This window comes from Balaenoptera ricei, chromosome 19 (assembly GCF_028023285.1).
Source record: "Balaenoptera ricei isolate mBalRic1 chromosome 19, mBalRic1.hap2, whole genome shotgun sequence".
Classification (NCBI taxonomy): Eukaryota; Metazoa; Chordata; class Mammalia; order Artiodactyla; family Balaenopteridae; genus Balaenoptera; species Balaenoptera ricei.
This window is the reverse complement of record NC_082657.1, coordinates 56,698,472-56,716,914: the sequence shown is the minus strand read 5'-3', so window position 1 is coordinate 56,716,914 and position 18,443 is coordinate 56,698,472. Positions and strand designations below refer to the sequence as shown.

The 18,443-nt window shown below is 46.4% G+C and overlaps 1 protein-coding gene across 1 annotated transcript in view; it reads left to right on the top strand.

Moving 5' to 3' along the window:
• The first annotated feature begins 1,779 nt into the window (after positions 1-1,779).
• Positions 1,780-18,443, top strand: part of LOC132352975 (polycystin-1-like protein 2) — an 84,057-nt gene continuing 67,393 nt past the window's right edge. Inside the window, 6 exon segments of the mRNA XM_059903772.1 lie at positions 1,780-1,787; positions 2,404-2,726; positions 5,178-5,342; positions 7,496-7,681; positions 12,208-12,318; positions 14,737-14,884. Coding sequence (XP_059759755.1) covers positions 1,780-1,787; positions 2,404-2,726; positions 5,178-5,342; positions 7,496-7,681; positions 12,208-12,318; positions 14,737-14,884 — 941 coding nt within the window.

The window sequence follows — 18,443 nt, the reverse complement described above, 5'->3', positions numbered from 1 at the left end:
CCCTGCCACAAGGAACGGTTTATCTGACACCTTTTTTGAATGTTCCAGAGTCCCACCACATTGCATGGCTCCCTTCTCCAACCTCAAATTACTAATTTCTTATGAAGACCATCTCTTGTTGTAATGGTACACACCAGGCCCTTGGTGTCATCCCTATCACAACCCAAATGGCCTAATAGGTATTTTTCTAACGAAAAAGTTCCCAAGAGGAACTCTGGCATTAGTAGTTAAAACAATTTTTCCCACCACTAAAGTATCATAGTAATTTTGGCAAATTTAATTAATCTTGAAAGTTATCATGAACAACAAACATTACTAAGGAAGGCAAACAAAGAGCTAAGGTGGGGCTATATTAGTTCTGAAAAACCCTTCATTGAACATTTATTCTATAAACTTTTATGGAGTGCCAAAAAAAAAGGAATGAAGCATTAATACCTGCTGCAAGATGGATGAACTTTGAAGACACTCTGCTAAAGTGAAAAAAGCCAGTCACAAAAGGCCACAGAGTGTAGGATTATACGAAATTTCCAGAATAAGCAAATCCCTAGAGACAGAAAGTAAATTAGTGGTTGTCAGAGCTGGGGGAGGGAGGAACGGGGTGTGAATGCTAGTCAGAATATGGTTTCTTCGGGAGTGATGAAAATGTTCTAAAATTGATCGTGCTGATGGTTGCATAACCTTGTGTATATACTAAAAACTGTTGATATATATTTTAAATGGATGAATTGTATGGAAAGTGAATTATATCTTAATAAAGCTTTTGTTATAAAAAAAGAAAAAAGAAACTCAGAGGAGAGAGGCATACTATTTGAGGCAAGTTCTACAAGGTTCATTAAGGAAGTGCTGTTTGAGCTAATCGGGGATCAGCTTGAGGGTGATCACAGACGGACTAAGGAGAAAGGGGTTCCTGCAAAAGGAAGAGCAGACAAATGCACAGAGACATGAAGGAAGGTCACCAGCAATGAATTATGATAGGATGATCTGTGACTTTGAGCTTCTGGGGGAATGATGGGCTCATGAGAATTTATAATTTTTGAACAGGTAATGCATTCACGTAGTACAAAATGGAAAAGTCTCAAAAAAGGCGGCCAATGAAACAAAATTCTCGCTCCTGTGTCTGTCTCCCACTCACCTAGTCCCCGCTCCCCGCACTGGGCAATCACTATTGCTAGTCTCTTGTATGTCCCTTATGAGATATATTACACATGTATACAAATAAGTATTCATATGGGTTTTGTGTAAATGGGATTGGAACCTCATCAATGTCTCATACTTTGCTTTTAATATTAGCCAAAATCTTAGAGATCCTCCCGAATTTGTATACAAAGAATATGTTCGTGTTTTAGTGGCTATTTAGGATGTACCACGTCTTATTAACCAGTTTTCTTTAAATGGACGTTTAGATTGTTTCCCATCTTTCCTTCTTACAAAATTCTGCAATAAATAACCTTATATATATATATATGACATGTCACATATGTATGAATTCATCTGTAGGTAAAGTTCCTAGAAGTGGAATTGCTCCATTACAGAGCTTGTACTTTTTAAAATGTTGATAGGTATTTGATAGATATTGTCACACTACCCACAATAGAGGTTGTACCAATTTATACTTGCATCAGCAATTGGTGAGAGAGCATGTTTCCCCACATTCTGGGGGTGTGTTTGGAAACATTGTCAGAGATCATTTCATATAGGGCCTTGAATACAAAGCCAGGAGGTTTGAACTTGATCCATTGACCATGGACACCTGTTGGAGGGTTTAGGCAGTAGGTGAGGATGGGCAGGTTTGAAGTTTTAAAAGCTTATTTTCATGATGACATCGAATAAATTTTGTAGGAAATTTTTATTCTCAAACAGGCATGAGTGGTAATGTGATGAGTCAGAGAGCAGAAAAATCTCCATTAGGATTGAAGCCATGTTGGGGAGAATGTGATTGTCATCTGGGCACAGTGGCCACTGCAGACAATGGGGCTGGATATGAGCACAACTTGGTTTCTTTACCATCCATAACTATAGCTTTCCTGCCAGTTTTCTTTTATCGCATACTTCCCACAAGCTGATGGCTCCTCGTGAAACATTTAGCCCTGAAGGGTAGTGACATAAAAACCAATAACAAGGAATTTTTATCGGAAGCTAATGGTTGACCCAATGACAAGCAGACAAGTGATACAGCAACTTTATCTTTCTCTACAAGACCTTTTTGCAAATTAATTGGATTTGGAACTGCATGGAACAAAGAGCTGGGGGAAGCAAAAATGCAGACACATTCATTCTGAGTCTTTTGTCTCTTAAACAAGAAGTTAGTCACGATTATGTGATACAACAAGAGAAGGAAAGATGGATGGCAGTCAGTTGTGAAGGCACGAGCATATGAAGGACCTGAGAGCCAGGCCCATCCAGATGCTCCAGCCATGGTTCAAGGATAAGCACCTTGGCCTTGGTACTCTTGGGGCTTGCTCTGGGGTTTAGGGCCATTACGGCTAAGCCAGAGGATGGCAGCTTTTGCCCTAAGAGCCAAGTGGCTTTTAGAGATGCTTGTTATGAATTTGTGCCTCTCGGCCGCACCTTCTATGGTGCCCAGAGCTGGTGCGAGGAGCAAGGAGGCCATTTGGTTTTTATTCATGGAGAAGGCACCCAGCTATTTCTGCAGAAGCACCTCATCCACGACACGGAATGGTGGATTGGACTCACAGGGAACTTGGCTTGGAATGGAACTACAGAAGGTAGGTGCCGTGATAATTATGTTTTATGGGGAGCTTGTGGCTGTGATTCTCACCATAGTTTCTTACCCAGAACTCCATGGGACAAATTAGTACGTCCCAATTCTCATGGTAAGGAGACCCTCCTTTTTGGTTGTTTTGTGGATCAAATAAAATAATTCTTGTGCAGTACCTAGCACAGAATCCAGCTTGTAGCTGACATGCTAGAAATGTCCCTTTCTTTGCTTGTGCCTAAGACTAGCTATGGCTTCTTCAGTTCTTGCTAGAATAGTGCCTGGCACTCTCCTGACTGCTTCACGTCCATTTTCACAGTGAATCCTTATCATAACCGATGAGACCGTTATGATTGTTGTCCCTATTTTACAGATGGGAAAACAGAGTCTCAGGAAATAATGACTAAGCTATTTTCAAAGCACTTCCACATGTCCTTCCCCCACTTGTTATGAGCTGAAGTGCGTTAAGTGCTTAGCACAGCTCAATTCACGTTAGACAGTCTCATGGTAACAGCTGTCCTGGAAACCCTACCTTATCCTTCGCTCGGTGAGGACCCCTTCCTCCAACCCCCGCACGTTCAGGGGAGTCCTCCTCTTTGCACCTGTAGGATCTTGTCCACACACTTAGGAGAGCACTTTTGGCATGACTTCGGTTTTTAGGTGTCTTCCCCCCAGACTACGAGCTCTTCAAGGGAAGGAACCATTCTTCTGGCCGTTTTTGTTTTCCCAGTGTCCGTACACAACAAAAAATGGATGTCCGTATTTAAGCCTTACCCCTGCCCCATGAGACAAGCACTGCTACTCTTATTTTATGAATGAGGAAAATAAGTCCAGAGGGATGAAATGACTTGCTCAAGATGACAGCGTCCTGCTCCCTCCCATTGCTCAGTAGAAGCTGCTGGGTTTTAGAAATGAGTAGCTTGGTCTGGGCTGAACACCTGTAGAAATGTACCAGCGTGGATGGAAATACTTTAATAAAGGAGCAGCTGGGGAAGCTCATTTTAGGAAACTCACAGCCAAGGGATTTGAATTCCAAAATGCATCTTCAGGCAACATCTATTGAATGGTTTCTTGCTTTGTAGATGCAGAAATTGTGGATTTCTGTATATCAGACACCCATTCACATGCAGTTAAAGGAGCGTGTCTATTTAAAATCTCCAAGGGATACCGCATGGCTGGTACAGAAAATGGGGTAGATCTGAGTAGGCTGATACGTCCTAACCTCCATTGCTCAGTGTTCTTTAAGGAGCAAGGGACTGTCCTGGCTGTGTGCGATATGATGGCATTTGTGTAACTAGATTTCAGGCATTCATAAATGTTGATGTATGGATACAATTCATCCTGGAACAATTTTCAAGAAACATAACAATAATGGGAGTAGTCCATAGGTTGAAAGAGGGACGATGTTTTCACTTTATACCCTTTTGTGTTCTTTGAATTTTTTCAACCATATGTATGGATTTCTTTTCCTTAAAAAAATGGTAAATGTATTTTTGAGTCTTCACAGTAAATAGTTTATATCCAGTGTTTTCTAGATCTCTGGTGTACCTCTGTATTACACACACACACACACACACACACACACACACACACACTTCTTCAACAATCATGCTGGTGTATTCAAGGCTCTGAAGAGTACCAAAATCATGAAAATTGCTTCCACTTTAACTCAGTGCTGCCCAAGTATATTTGACAAGGGCCCCTGCTTCTCTCTGGAGTGTCTTTTGCCATCCCGAGGCACACTTCTGTGCTCTTTTCTATTTTATTTTTAAATTTATTATTAGTTTTTTGGCTGCATTGGGTCTTCATTGCTGCGCATGGGCTTTCTCTAGTTGCGGTGAGCGGGGGCTACTCTTTGTTGCCGTGTGCGGGCTTCTCATTGCGGTGGCTTCTCTTGTTATGGAGCACGGTCTCTAGGCGTGCGGGCTTCAGTAGTTGCAGCATGCGGGCTCAGTAGTTGAGGCACCTGGGCCCTAGAGCTCGTGGGCTTCAGCAGTTGTGGCTCACGGGCTTCAGCAGTAGAGGCTTGCGGGCTCTAGAGCACAGGCTCACTAGTTGTGGCACACAGGCTTAGTTGCTCCGCAGCATGTGGGATCTTCCCGGACCAGGGATCGAACCTGTGTCCCCTGCATTGGCAGGCGGATTCTTAACCACTGTGCCACCAGGGAAGTCCTGTGCTCTATTTTAAATTGTGGTTAGACATTACTGGAAGCATCATCTATTTACTCAAACCTGTTTGTATGGGCTCTTGGGCTCGGCACCCCGGTTTGTAGGCTGAGACCTTATCTTGGAAGAGAGTGGCTAGGTGATGCCCCTTCACTGGCATGGGACAGAGAGGCCTTCAGCCTGTCAGCACTGCCTGAGCACCCACTGCACACAAGGAGCGGAGTTGGGGCAAGCTCTGTACACACCAGGATCAGGAGGACCCTTCCAAGTCCTGGTGGTCATATTCCCATCCCAGGGCCCAAGACCTGGCTGGACACCTCAAATGTGAGCTACAGCCACTGGCGCCGAGGGCAGGATGCTTCTGTAACCAACCCCTGCGGCTACGTTGGGAGAGACCCTTCCTTTGGGTGGTCGTCCTCGGACAACTGCACGCAGGAGTTCGCCTTCATCTGCGAGTTTGGTGAGCTGGCCTGTGCTGTGGGGTCTCCCTCCTTCCTTCTTTTTCTGTCTCTCTCTCTTTGTCTCTATCTGTCTGCATCTCCTTCTGTCTTGCTCTGTCTCTCTTTTCCTGTCTCTCTCTGTCTCTCTGTCTCTATCTCTCTAAATGCCCACAGTCTCCGGCTGTGTGATGCTCTGTCTCTCACTTCATCTCTCCAGCTCGTGTCCCGCTCTCTCCCTGTCCACTTACCTGTCTACCTGCCCTCTAGTCTCACTTGTCTGTCTTCCCCTCTCATAACCCACATTAGAGGGAAATGCTCGGCCCTATTTCCTCTCCTTTTCCAGTCTTCCCATGAAGACAGATGTGGTCCCAGGAGGCTGTTCTCACTCACCCTTGACTCTCGCTCCCTGGTCAGCCTGGCTTTGAGCCCCTCACCCCCGCACCCCACTCCCAACTCCCAAATCCCCCCACACTCTGCTCTTGTGCCCTTTCCAGCTGCTGCCTGTGGTAGGCCCCTTTTGTGGGCCCTGGGAACCCCCTCCTGGGGACTGTGTGTGCGAGTCCCTGCAGGAGTGGCCCGAGACCCGCACTGGGTCCTGCCTGCCATGGGGGCCTGGTCTTGGAGCTGAGCTACCTCGTGGTCCCCTGACCCTCAAGCCAGCCTTGACAGAAGGTTCTGGGCTTCCGGGCCCAGTCCCTTCCCTGGTTCTAAGCCCCTCATTGGAGACTCTGGCGCCCAGGCCCCAGTCTGGGTTCAGACACTTACTGGGACCCCTGCTCTATTTCCCCCATGCTCAGCTTTATAGATGCCATGCAAGCTTAACTTTCCTGCCTGGCCGATTCTGAAAACTCGAAAGCTTTGTGGACCTGTGGGTTATGCAACTTCCTCACTTCTTACCAAAGCTCCCACTCAAGCCCCATCCCCTTCCCCACCCCCACTGCAAGCCTGTCTCAGCACCGTCAGCCCCCAGGGTCTTGCAGGCCCTGGCACGAGGTCACACTATGAAGAGCTAACATACAACCAGCAGGAGTTCCACGCATTGAGCTGTACATGCCTCTGTGCACTTATTCATCACACAGTAGAAATACCTCCATCATTCTGTTGCAGGCCCATGATAAAGCTAAGAAAAGTGATGCTCAGAAAGGGTAAGTTCCTTGTCCAAGGCCACACAGCTGGGCGGTGACAGAGATGAGACGTGAAGATCAGAGAGAGAGACTGGGAGACACTGTGCTGCTGGCTTTGAAGGTGAAGGAAGGGGCAGCCTCTAGAAGCTGGAAAAGGCAAGAGAATAGCTTCTCCCCTAGAGGCTCCAGAAGGAACCAGCCCTGCCCACACCTTGATATTAGCCCAGTAAAGCCCATTTTGAACTTCTGACCATAACTGTAAGAAGATAAATTTGTGCTGTTTAAGCCACTAAGTTTGTGGTCATTTGTTACAGCAGCCATTAGGAAATGAACACAGATTTTGATCTCAACCCCTGCCCTGTGGCGGTCCCACCAGGCAGACGGGCCTGAGTCTGAAGCCAGTGTTTCCCACTTTCTGCTGTGCACATCTGAGCCAGGTCATTCTTTATCAACAAATGTTTACTGAGCATAGACCACATGCCAGGAGCTGGGCTGGAGTGGGGTCTCAGCACAGTGACCCCACAGAGCCCGATGTTACCACAGGGGAGGATAATAGTGCAGCTCACAGGACTGGTATGAAGACTCAATGAAATCACTCATGCATTCAACAATTGCTTGTTTAGCATCTATGATGTGCCAGGCATTGTTTTCAGATAAGTCTCAGGGAAGGCACTCGAAACAGGTGGAATGATAGTTGCCACTTTTACAGCCCTGACCCTACATGTACAGACTCATTTGATCCTCCTAACGACTCTATGGGGTGTGATATTGACTCCCCCCCCAATAAAGAGGAGGCACGGAGAAGCTGAATAACTTGCAGAAGACCACACAGCCCGAGTGTGGCTGGGCTGGCCCTGACCCTGGGCAGTCTGGGCCCAGAGCCATGCTCTTGCCCATCACATTGTTTCTCACCCCTGCTGAGTCAGCTCCCACTGTGTCCTTGCATCTCACAGTCCTGACCCCTGAGACCCCTCTGCTTCCCATCACCTGGCCACTTGCCCATCTGTGACCACGAGCCCTCCTAAGGTGTCACCTTACCTTTGCCACAGGTGTCGGCCAGAGTCTGGCCTGCGAGAGCCTCAATGCCACCATGCACTGTGGCTCAGGGGAGGTGATCCAGATCCAGGATGCTTTCTATGGGTGCCAGACTCCTCATTATTGCATCCAGGACACTGAGGACCCCTCAGACCTGGAGGAGGAATGCAGCTGGGTCAGTGTCAAGGATGAAGTGGCAGGTAGGGCCCAAGGGCTCTGTAGCTCTGGCTGCAAGTGCAGGGCACTTCCTGGTGTCCTGTGCCCAGCAAAGGGGTCTGGAAGGATTGAACAATCTTCATATCTGACCTTGGGTCTCCATCATATAGGAAAACTGGCCAGTCTTCCCACAGCACCAAGCAGGGGAGTAAGGGGGCCGTGGCTCACCCTTCACCTGACATCAAACCCACCCAATGGGTCAGATGGACATTTTGCTCCCCACCTCAACTGGGTGCAAAAACATTGCTTTCTTTTTTTTTAATTTAAATTTTTAAAATTTTGAAATACTTCAAACGCACAGACAAGAATGAAAAAAATTTCAATGAAATCCCCTGGACCCACTACCCAACTTTGTCAAATCTTAGCATTATGCCATATTTGCTTAAGATTCTCTCATTACAGAAATGAATAAAACATTAGATTCGTATCATCTGTCTTAATACATGTTGTACTAGTTTGTTTCATTTATTATGTAACTATATCATAGTTTGTCTTTTCCTCTATTGAGAGATGTGCGGATTGTTGCTTAATCCTTGCTATTATGAATAGTCCTGAAACAAACAAACTTTCCAGGTTGTATCTCTCCTGTTCTGGATGGTATCTCTCCTTCACGTGGGAGAGTTTCTCTAGGGTCTTATTTTTCTAAATCAGATTAAATCTGCCTCTGAGCCACGTTTGTCTGGTGACAAGGATTCTCCCTTGGAAAGAAACTTGCACCTCTCCCCGCCATGTCTGACCCACATCACCCCTGCTCCCCTCAGAGCAGGCGTGGGGGAAAGAAATGCCAAAATCAGCCAGTTGGTTCTCTTCGGCTCGCCTCGTTGCCGCAGCATTCCTGAGGCTGTGGCCCCCCAAGGAGGAAAGGCCTGGGCTGGACGGGCCGATGGGTGTGCCTCCCCTCACAGATGGAGCTCAGTGGGCTATTTCCTCAAAGGCCCAGATGCAAGCTTCCAAACCTTGTAGCCACACCCAGAGGGCACATTGGATGGGAGCCCTGCATCCTTTTGGGGAGGGTTGGAGGAGATCTGGGCAGAGCCCCAGGGGGTCTGTTTGTACCTAAGCGTCACCATCACTCATTCATTCAGTCAGTTTGCTGATAGACGTTTATTGAGCACCAAAATTGTGCCATGCACTATCTTGGGCTCTTTGGATGCAGGGATGAATCAAACACAATCTGTTCTTCGAAGAGGTCACAGTCTAATGGGGAGACAGATACAAATACAGGCAATTACCTAGCACTGTGCTCAATGTCACACAGAAGGGAGAAAAGGTGCTGTTTAGTTACTCATGCAAGACTCATTTTGTACCTGCTATGTATCAGGTACTGTTCTGTGTGCTGGAGATAGAGCAGTGAACAAAAACAAAGCAAAACAAAACATTCCCTCTCTCCTGGAGATTATAGTCTAGTGCTGTGGATGCACCTAGTAGGGTACAGATCTCACACTGAGGGGTATAGCAAACTGGGTCCCAGCAGGAAAACAGAAATCATGCTAGGTCTTCCAACAGAGGGAATTTAATGCAGGGAATTGGTTACCCAAGTCACGGAAGTGCTGAGAAGCCAAATAGGAGATGATGATCCAACCCTGAGATTAGAGGAGCAGAAAGCCGCTACCACCCCAAAGGGCTGGAGGGACAACCATGGGGGATGTCACACCAAAACCAGAAGTCAGGGCCACCCGGCAGGTGCTAGAACCATGATCTGCCCTGTGGGAGCAAGGATCACGGAGGGAGGGACTGGCCAGAGGGAGCTGGAGCTGCAGAGTAGATGTGGTGAGAGAGAGGGCAAAAAAGCACCCTGCCCTGTACCTCTTCCCATCTGGCGCAGGCAGACTTTGAACCCCCAAATTCCCACCCTAATCCCTGGAACTGCGGGTATGATGAGATGCCATGCCCATGAATATGTTAACTTACGTGGCAAAAGGGTCTTTGTACATGTAATTATGGTCGATAATCTTAAAATAGGGAGATTATCCTGGATTATCCAAGTGGGTACAATCTAATCACCTGAGCCCCTCAAAGCAGAGAATTCTCTCTGGCTAGAAGCATAAGAGAGGTGTGGCAGTTGGAGAAGTCAGTGAGATTCAAGTATGAGACAGATCTGATGCCTCATTGCCAGCTCTGAGAGACAGGGGGTCACATGGGAGGACTGGAGAGAGGCCTCTAAGAGCTTAGGGTGGTCCCAGCTGATAGCCAGCAAGGAAATGGGACCTCAGTCCTACAGTCCCAAGGAACTGAATTCAGCCAACAAGAAGAATGAGACTGGGAGTAGATTCCTCCCCAGAGCCTCTGTGACACCTTGATTTCAGCCCTGTGATACCCTGAGCAGAGCCCAGCTGAGCCCACCCAGACCTCTGACCTCCACAAAGGTGAGGTAATAAAGGTGCTGTTTTATGCCACTACGCTTTTGTAGTTTGTTACAGCAGCCATTGGAAGTTACTACGTCGTCTTCAGTCTTCCATCAGCGCCTGCCAGTGTACAGGGGAGTTTGGGAAATGTAGTTCCCTGCAATTTGGAACCAAGTGGGGTGAGGGTGGATCTGTGGGCCAACGGTCAAAGGGCTGGCCACCTTCCCAGAGGAGGTGAGATCTAAGCTGAGACCTGAAGATATGATAGGAGTCACGCAGGAAAAGGACAGCTGGGTGAATGGGGACGGGTGTTCTGGGGAGAGGGAAGAACCCATGCAAGTCCGAGGAAGAGCACGGTAGGAGCAGGGAACTGCAAAGCACTCAGCACGGGGGGAGGTGGGGCACTAGTGCCTGAGGAACCCAGACCCTAGCCCCAGGATGTTGGGGAGGCACTGGAGGGTTTTGAGCAGGGGAGGATCACGGCCAGGTGTATTTTAAAGCTGCCTGCAGGCTGCTGTGAATCCAAACAAGGGAGGCTGATGCCAGAAACCCAGGTGAGAGAGGCTGGAGGCTGGAGGGCAATGCAGATGGAGAGAAATGGACAGATTCCAGAAACAGAAGGAAGTACTGACAGGACTTGTCAATGATGCGAGTCCAGGATGACCCTGGCATTGAGAGGAGAGGCTGGGGGAGGAGCAGGTGGTGGCAAAGGTGGAGGAGGGAGATTGTATTCATGTCCTAGGGCTGCCTTACCAAGTAGCACAAACTGGGTGGCTTAAAACAACAGAAACACATTCTCTTGCAGTCTGGAGGCTGAGTCCAAAATCAAGGTGTCAGCTGGACTTCTCTACCTCCGAAACCTGCAGGGGAGAGCCCTTCCTTTCCTCTTCTAGCATCCGGTATTTGTCAGCAATGCTTGGCCACAAACCCTTGTAGGTGCATCTCTCTAATCTCTGCTTCCAGCTTCACATGCCCTGTCTCTGTGTCCAAAGGACAGCAGTCATACTGGATTAAGGGCTCACCCTAATGACCTCATCTTAACTTGATTATGTTTGCAAAGACCCTGTTTCCAAATAAGCTCACATTCACAGGTAACAAAGGTTAGGACTTCAAGACACCTTTTAGAGGGGACACACTTCAACCCAAATCAGAGATCAAGACCTCATTTCAGGATATGAGAAGCCTGGGGTGCCCTGTGACGTCCAAGTGGAGATGCTGTGTAGACAATTGGACATACAGGATAGGAACTCAAGAGAGAGCTAAACAAGAGACATAGATCAAGGAGTCATCAGCCCATGGCTAAAAACCGGGTGAGGGGGACACAAAACCATAACAGCTGGGGAGGAACCAGGGCCAGAAGAGCATCTGAGGAGGGGGTGGGGCTTGCCTGACTAAGCAACCGGACAGGAAAAGAGCATTTAAGTATGCCAAAGCCTGGAGCAAGCATGGGTTTCTAAGATGCGAAAGACAACAAGGAAAGTGATGTAGTGCAGGGCAGAGCCATAGGATGCTCTCAAGCCAAGGAGGGAACCAGGGCCACAGCACCTGCCTGTCCCTTCTCCAGGCCTCTCTGTAGGCATCTATTATGTCTACATGGGCGGAGGGAACGGGTGTTGGGATGACCCTGAAGCTTCTGGCCTGGGGTCTCCACACTCCTCCCTCCTGTGGGCACCTGGTGCCCCTGGCAGACTCAGGGTTCCTAATCTTGTGCCCTCTTTGCCAGTTCTCAGGGTGTAGGTTTCTACCTTAGACCATCTGAGTAGATTCCACTGGACCAGTGGTTCTCAAAGTGGGGTCCCTGGGCCAGCAGCATCGACATCTCCTGGAAGTTTGTTAGAAAAGCAAATTCTCAAGCTGCCCTCCAAATCTACTGAATCAGAATCAGGGTCTGGAAATTTGTGTCTTCACAAGCCCTCCAGGGGGTTCTGGTATTCCGAAGTTTGGGAACCATTGTGCTGGACCCTGAGATATTTGAGGGCAGGAATCCTACTTGTTTCTCCCCCAGCACCGGGCTCAGTGCCCCGTCTTCAGTAGATACCAGCAGGTACTTGTTGGGGGGATGGTGGGTGAATGAACGAATGCGAGGTCACTCATCTCTGTCTGACCCTACCCCTTAATGTCCTTCACACGGTTTCTGCTTCCGCTGGGATGTGGGTGCCTCCCAGGCCAGTGCCAGGGGCTGCAGGCCTGCCAGGTGGCAGCAGATGGGACCTACTTTGGAGACCTGTGCCCCAGCCGGGGCAGTTACCTGTGGGTGCAGCACCAGTGCCGGGAAGGTGAGTCCCCAGCTCGCCTGGGTGTGGGAATTCCCTGCTTGTCTCTAGCCCTCCTTGGAGCCGAGGGAGCAGCTATCCATGGGGGTGGATCTGCTCAGCACTAAGAGACCTCCTCGCCCAAAACTGCTGCCCTGTGGCTTGCCCTCCCCACCTGGCTTAGCTGCAGGGTAAAGCATTGGAGGTTCAGTTGCAAAACAAGCCATCAAGCCAGAAGTTGAAAAAAAAACTGTTTTAACCCCAGGACCCTTCAAATTAAATCTCATGGGGTGACCCAATAAACACAACAGACAAAACCAAGATTACTTGATTGGAAGGATTCCCACATGCCATACCCACTCAACCACCACCCTCCCTGTAGACTGCCATTTTAGAATGCACAGGGGCTTTTACAAATCTAAAAAACCATAAAAATAACCCATATTACCAGAATTTATAAAAGCTTTATAAATCAAGAAAGAAGAATCCCTCCCTTCAATTCTACAATTCTATTCCTCATAAAGAAACTACTCTTAATTGTTTAGAATAAATTCTTCCCTGCTTTTTAAAGTGTTTTCATAGACATGGCTGTGTGTGAATGTATAGATGTATATGTCTACAACTCAATTTTTTTCACTTAATAATATATCCTAGACATCTCTCCAAGTCACTACCTTATTCTTTTAATGACTGCATAGTATCCCATCATAAGATTATGTCAAAATTTATTTAACTCGTTCCCCTCTTGATGGACATTTTGGTTGCTTCTGAGTTTTTGTTGTTATGGATCACTCTGCGGTGCTCTCTTGTGCATTCTTGTGCATATATCTTGACATGCGCCTGGGATTATTTTTAGAGGAGAGATCCCTAGTAGCAGAAATGCTGGGTCACAGAGTACGTGCATTTTAAATGTTAGTAGACATTGCCACATTACCCTCCAAGATGGCTGTATCGAGTTCATTCCTGTAACAGTGTGAGTGCAAATTTCCCCTCAAGCTGGGACACCACATTATGCATTGTCCAACCAATTAATCGGTCAGAACGGCAAATTCTACCAAGTCCATGAGTAATGGTTCAAGGAGCTCTGAAGGGGAAAGATGAGTCAGGGAAGGTTGGGGTCCCCAGGGGCCATCCAGGAGAGCGGGGTCCTTGGGGACAGGAGGAGGAGGGCTGCACGGAGGAGAGGGTGCAGGAAGGTGGGGTGGCACTAGTTTGCAGAACACACTTGGGTGGAATAAGAGTGAGCAGGGTGTCTTGTTCTATTTTCTGGGAAGAGAGGCCACATGGTCTGGCAGCACTTTCCATTAGGTGGTTTTGCTCCTGGACAAAGGGTGCTCTTGGAGATCTGCCAGTTGCAGCCTTGCTGTCATCAGACAGACGGGTAGCTTAGGGCTATGGGGTGAGTTGGGTCTGGCTACCACATGGACCAGATTTTCTGTCCTGACTTTGATTTCAAATATCTTGTCCCTTGTGAATCAGTGTGTTCTGATCACCATCAGTTTCTGATTTCTGAAGGGAAGGACTTCTTCCAGCAGTATCCCCTGCCCCCAACCTCCTGCCTCTGTGCCCAGAAGGGCCTGCTGCATCCTGAGTTTCCTCGGATGATCATGAATCAGTACCAATCAGAACCACAGTGGCTTTCGGACCATCTCAAGAAAGTCCTTTTCATTTGCATTCAGCTTCTTACATATTTTCCCTTCTCATTTAAGTCAGAAACCAAAAGATTGTGCTGCACCAATCAGCCCATGGCTGGGTGAACCACCACAAATTCTACCCCTCACCCCATCCTCCAGGCCAACTTGTGAAGCTCAAATTTGTAAAATTTAATGTGCACTAAATTGCTAACAATGATTCATCAGCCACCCTAGCCAAGGAGATTTTCCTAAAGGTGCTTTGCCTTTTGCCTTTTTAAACATTATAAAATACATTTAGACAATCAATGGATCTTGGTTAAATAAATTAGGGTACATTGTGCAGCTATTAAAGAGTATAAGGCAGCTCTAACTGAATTCATATAGAACATCTCCAAAATATACTAAGTGAAAAAAATGGAAGGTGCCAAATAGTGAACAGAGCACCATTTGTATAAATAGAAAAGTATGTACATGCTTGTGAGTGTGTAGGTATCTCTGGAAGGAGACCCAGGAGACTGGTAACAATGGCTGCCTCTGGGGAGCAGAACTGGGGAACTGAGGGGTAGCAGTGGGGGAGGGCTTTCTTTTCACTGTAGACCCTTTTGTACATTTCAAATTCTGTATCTGGGTCATGTATTACCTAGGAATGAAAAATAAAATTCAAAAGAACTTTAAAAAGTAAAAATAAAATTTTTAAAACTTTAAAAGCCCCACTGAAGATAAAGGTCAGGTAAATAGAAGAGAGTAGGTTTTAAACAGAAACATCTGCTTTGCAACGGCAAATGGTATTTTGAGTTTTGATCTGCAGGCCTGAAGCTGACAGTGTCCAATGAGAGTTTCATCTTTGACAATGTCACCATCTCCCTTACATGGTTCCTCTCTCCCTACATTGGAAACCTGTCCTGTATAATTAATATGGGGGATGGCCACACTTTCTACCCCTACTACCCCACAAGGTAAGAGGAATTTCTGAGCCTTGAGTAAAAATGTATCAGTCAGTTTCTGCTGCATAACAAAACACCCCAAAACTTAGTGACTTACAATAATAGTTATACTTTTTCATGGTTCTTTGGATCAGCTAGGTGTCTTTTCTTGCCTGGACTAGCTCAGCTGGATGGCCTAGGAAGGCCTCATTCTTTTGTCTGGCAGTTAGCTGGATGTCTGCTAGTGGCATGTGTCACTCATCACCCAACAGGCTAGCCTGGGCTCATCTGCATGGTGGCAGAAGAGTTTCCAGCAGGGCATGAAAGCAAGGCCCCATGTGCAAGCATTTTTCAAATCACTACTTGTGTCACATTTTCTAATGTCCCATTGACCAAAGCAAGTTCCATGGCCAAGCCCAGATTGAACAGGTGGAGAAATAGTCTCCACCTGTTGGTGGAAGGAGAGGCAGAGTCACAGTACAAAGGGGCATACATACGGGAATGGGAGGAATGGTGCTCACAGGTTATCTCAATGGAGAAGGTCACTCAAACAGTCATGGAGAGCTGGGTCCTTTTAGCTCGGCTCTGCGGAATCTCCCCTGAGTCACTGTCCAAGGAGTCAGTAACGGGGTGAAGAAGACGCTCACCTGGGTGTACGAATGTTTTTTGTTGATAAGGATAATAAAAATAATAGTAGCAATATTAATAACGGTCCAGCTAAACAGCTTTCACACCCAATCTCACTTAATCCTCACAACAACCCCACGAGCAGGACCTATGCTGTCCTGAATAACAGCCACTCACCATATGAGCTACTGGGCCCTTGGAATACAGCTGCTCTCAACTGAGATGTGCTGTAAATGTAAATGCACGTGGGATATTGAAGATGTAGCTCCCTTCCCGTGAAAGAATGGAAAATATCTCACTAAGTGATGTTTTGATACTGATTATACATTGAAATGATAGTATTTTGGATCTATTGGGGTTAAGGAAATAATTTTTTAAATTAATTTCACCTGCTCCTTCTCACTTTTTTCAGTGTGACCATTAGAAAGTTTACAATGACACACGTGGCTCACACAGTTTCTGCTGGACAGTGCTGAACTACATAATCATCTTGTTTTACGGACAAAGCTATTGAGGCGCAAAGAGGTCCAGTAGCGTTGCCCAAGCCACGCAGCTAGTGAGTGACAGCATAGCCAGGCAAGCCAGGACTGCCTGGAATCAAAGCTCAGGCTCTTAGACTCCTAGGCCCTGGTGGAGAACACAGCACGCAGCAACGGGGCCCAAGGGCACCAGACGCTGCATCCTCCAGGGAAGAGTAGCTCCCCAAGCTGATGGCAGCTGAACACAATTCATAACATTTCAAAGTCCTACCTGGGCCTGGAGTAAGCTCCATTCTACCCTGCTGGGTGCCCCAGCTGAAGGGGTGCCCCATCAGTTCCAGATCCTCCTTGGCATCTGGCTCATTTCAGGGAAATCAAGGATCCCCAGGGAAATCATGGAGGCCCATAAGCACCTCTCCTAACCCTGAAACATCTCTGGTTCTACTCTGTGTGGGCTAGGGGTTCTGAATCCAGCCCTGTGGGTGCCTGCCATTCCCAGAAGGCCTGGGTGGGCTGCGGCAACCCGGGGGCCAACCCGGTCCACAGTCCAAATCTGATCCAGTGAGTGTGGGTCTCAAATTCAGAAGTCCTCTGGGGTCTCAGGCATTGTGCCATGCCGCAAAATAAAATGTGTCCAGAGGCTGGGGTTCTTATCCCAGATATGATGTGAGACCCAGAGACAATCTCTGGGTTTCCATTTCCTTCCCTATCACATTTATACTGATGGCGATCTTAACTGTTTCACAGAGTAAAAAGAGAAATTATATATGAAGTTGCTTTGGAGAAAAAAAAGGTTTAAGTGATAGAAATACCCATGGCATTATTCTGCAGCTTTCTTCCCGTTTGCTACCATTTCATCCATAAAACAAGAAATGCTAAGTTACACAATCTTTCAGCCCCCAAATTTTATACAAATTGCATTTGGCATAAGTCAGAATTGACTGACTGTAGCCCTGCTAAGTTCTTTAGTTACACAAGGACATTTCAGTAATATACAAACGTAGTTAAAAACTGGAGCAAATGGGACAAAAGGCAAATATTTGTCCACTCTGGATGGTGAGTCCAAGGTTGTTTATCATATTACTCTCTGGAATTCTCTGTGTGATTAAATGTTTTCATAATCTAAGAGAAACAGCAATAAACAATGCTTTACATTTGCAAACCCTCTGAGCATTTGCTGTAAGTGAAAGCTACTGCATTTTTTTTTTCTTTTGAAAGAAATAGATGGTGATACCCTCCACCATCACTCCAACCCAATAACCCAATTTTGTCTACTTTAAAGATCTGTTAGACCTTGAAACTACCCACTCACCTTCTGCTATCATTTTTATTAACATTGGGAGATATATTTCTGATGCTTTCTTACCAGCACTAGCAGCCTCAAACTCAGTTTACAATGTGAGAAATGGCATGAATTTTAAGTATACAGAAGTCACATATTTCGTGCAAACGTCACTATGCTTTTTTAAAATGTGTTTGTATGGACTCCTACTTTTGCTTAACTCCTCATTAGGCTAAGAGGTGGATTTTTCAAATCGGACTCCGTCTCCATCCTAGATAAATCACATGAGCTAATGGATAGGATTCAACCTCAAATAGAAACAGCGTAAGAAGTCAAAGGATTTCTCCTTTACAAGCTCCTTCTAGCCTTGCACTCCCCATGTCTTGTGTTCATTTGAATGGCAAGCTGTTTTGTTTCTCTGTTTGTCGTGGGAAACTTTGTACATTTCTGAAATTATGTTATGTGCCTATAGAGACAATTTGAATAAAGCGAAATTTGTCCAAGTCCAGCGTTGGGTAATTCAGCGCCACCTACTGACAGATCTGGGTATTGCCGTAATTCTTGGGTCTTTATTTTGAGTCACCTCTGAACAGAGCTGAGTCTGGGGGACCTCCCATTAAATTGTATCACATTCACGTCAAGTATCAAAGTAGTGTATACAAATCAGTAAGTGATGGAATTTTGAACTAATTTTTAAACTTTTTATTGAGGCATAAGATATGTATAGAAAACTGCACAAAAAGATATAGCTCAATTAATTTTTACACAATAAACACATCCATGTAACCAGCACCTAGATCAAGAAACAAAACATGACCCAGTATCCAGAAATCCTCCACGGGCCGCCCCCCTACAAGGATACTGATTTCTAACATCATCGATTACTGTGACCTGTGTTTGAAAATTATATAAATAGAATCGTAAAGTATATTTTCTCTTGTGTCTTACTTCTGCTCAGTAAGTATGTTTTTGAGATTTATGCATATTGCTGTGTATAACTGTTATTTCTTTTTTCTCACTGCTGTATAACATTCTGTTGCATGAATATTCCTCAACTTATCCATTCTAGTGTTGATACGCATTGGGGTGGTCTCCCATTTGTACTATTACAACTTGTGCAGCTGTGAACATTCTAATACATGCCTTTTCATGCACATATGTACACATTTCTGTTGGGTTTATACCCAGGAGTGGAATTCCTGGG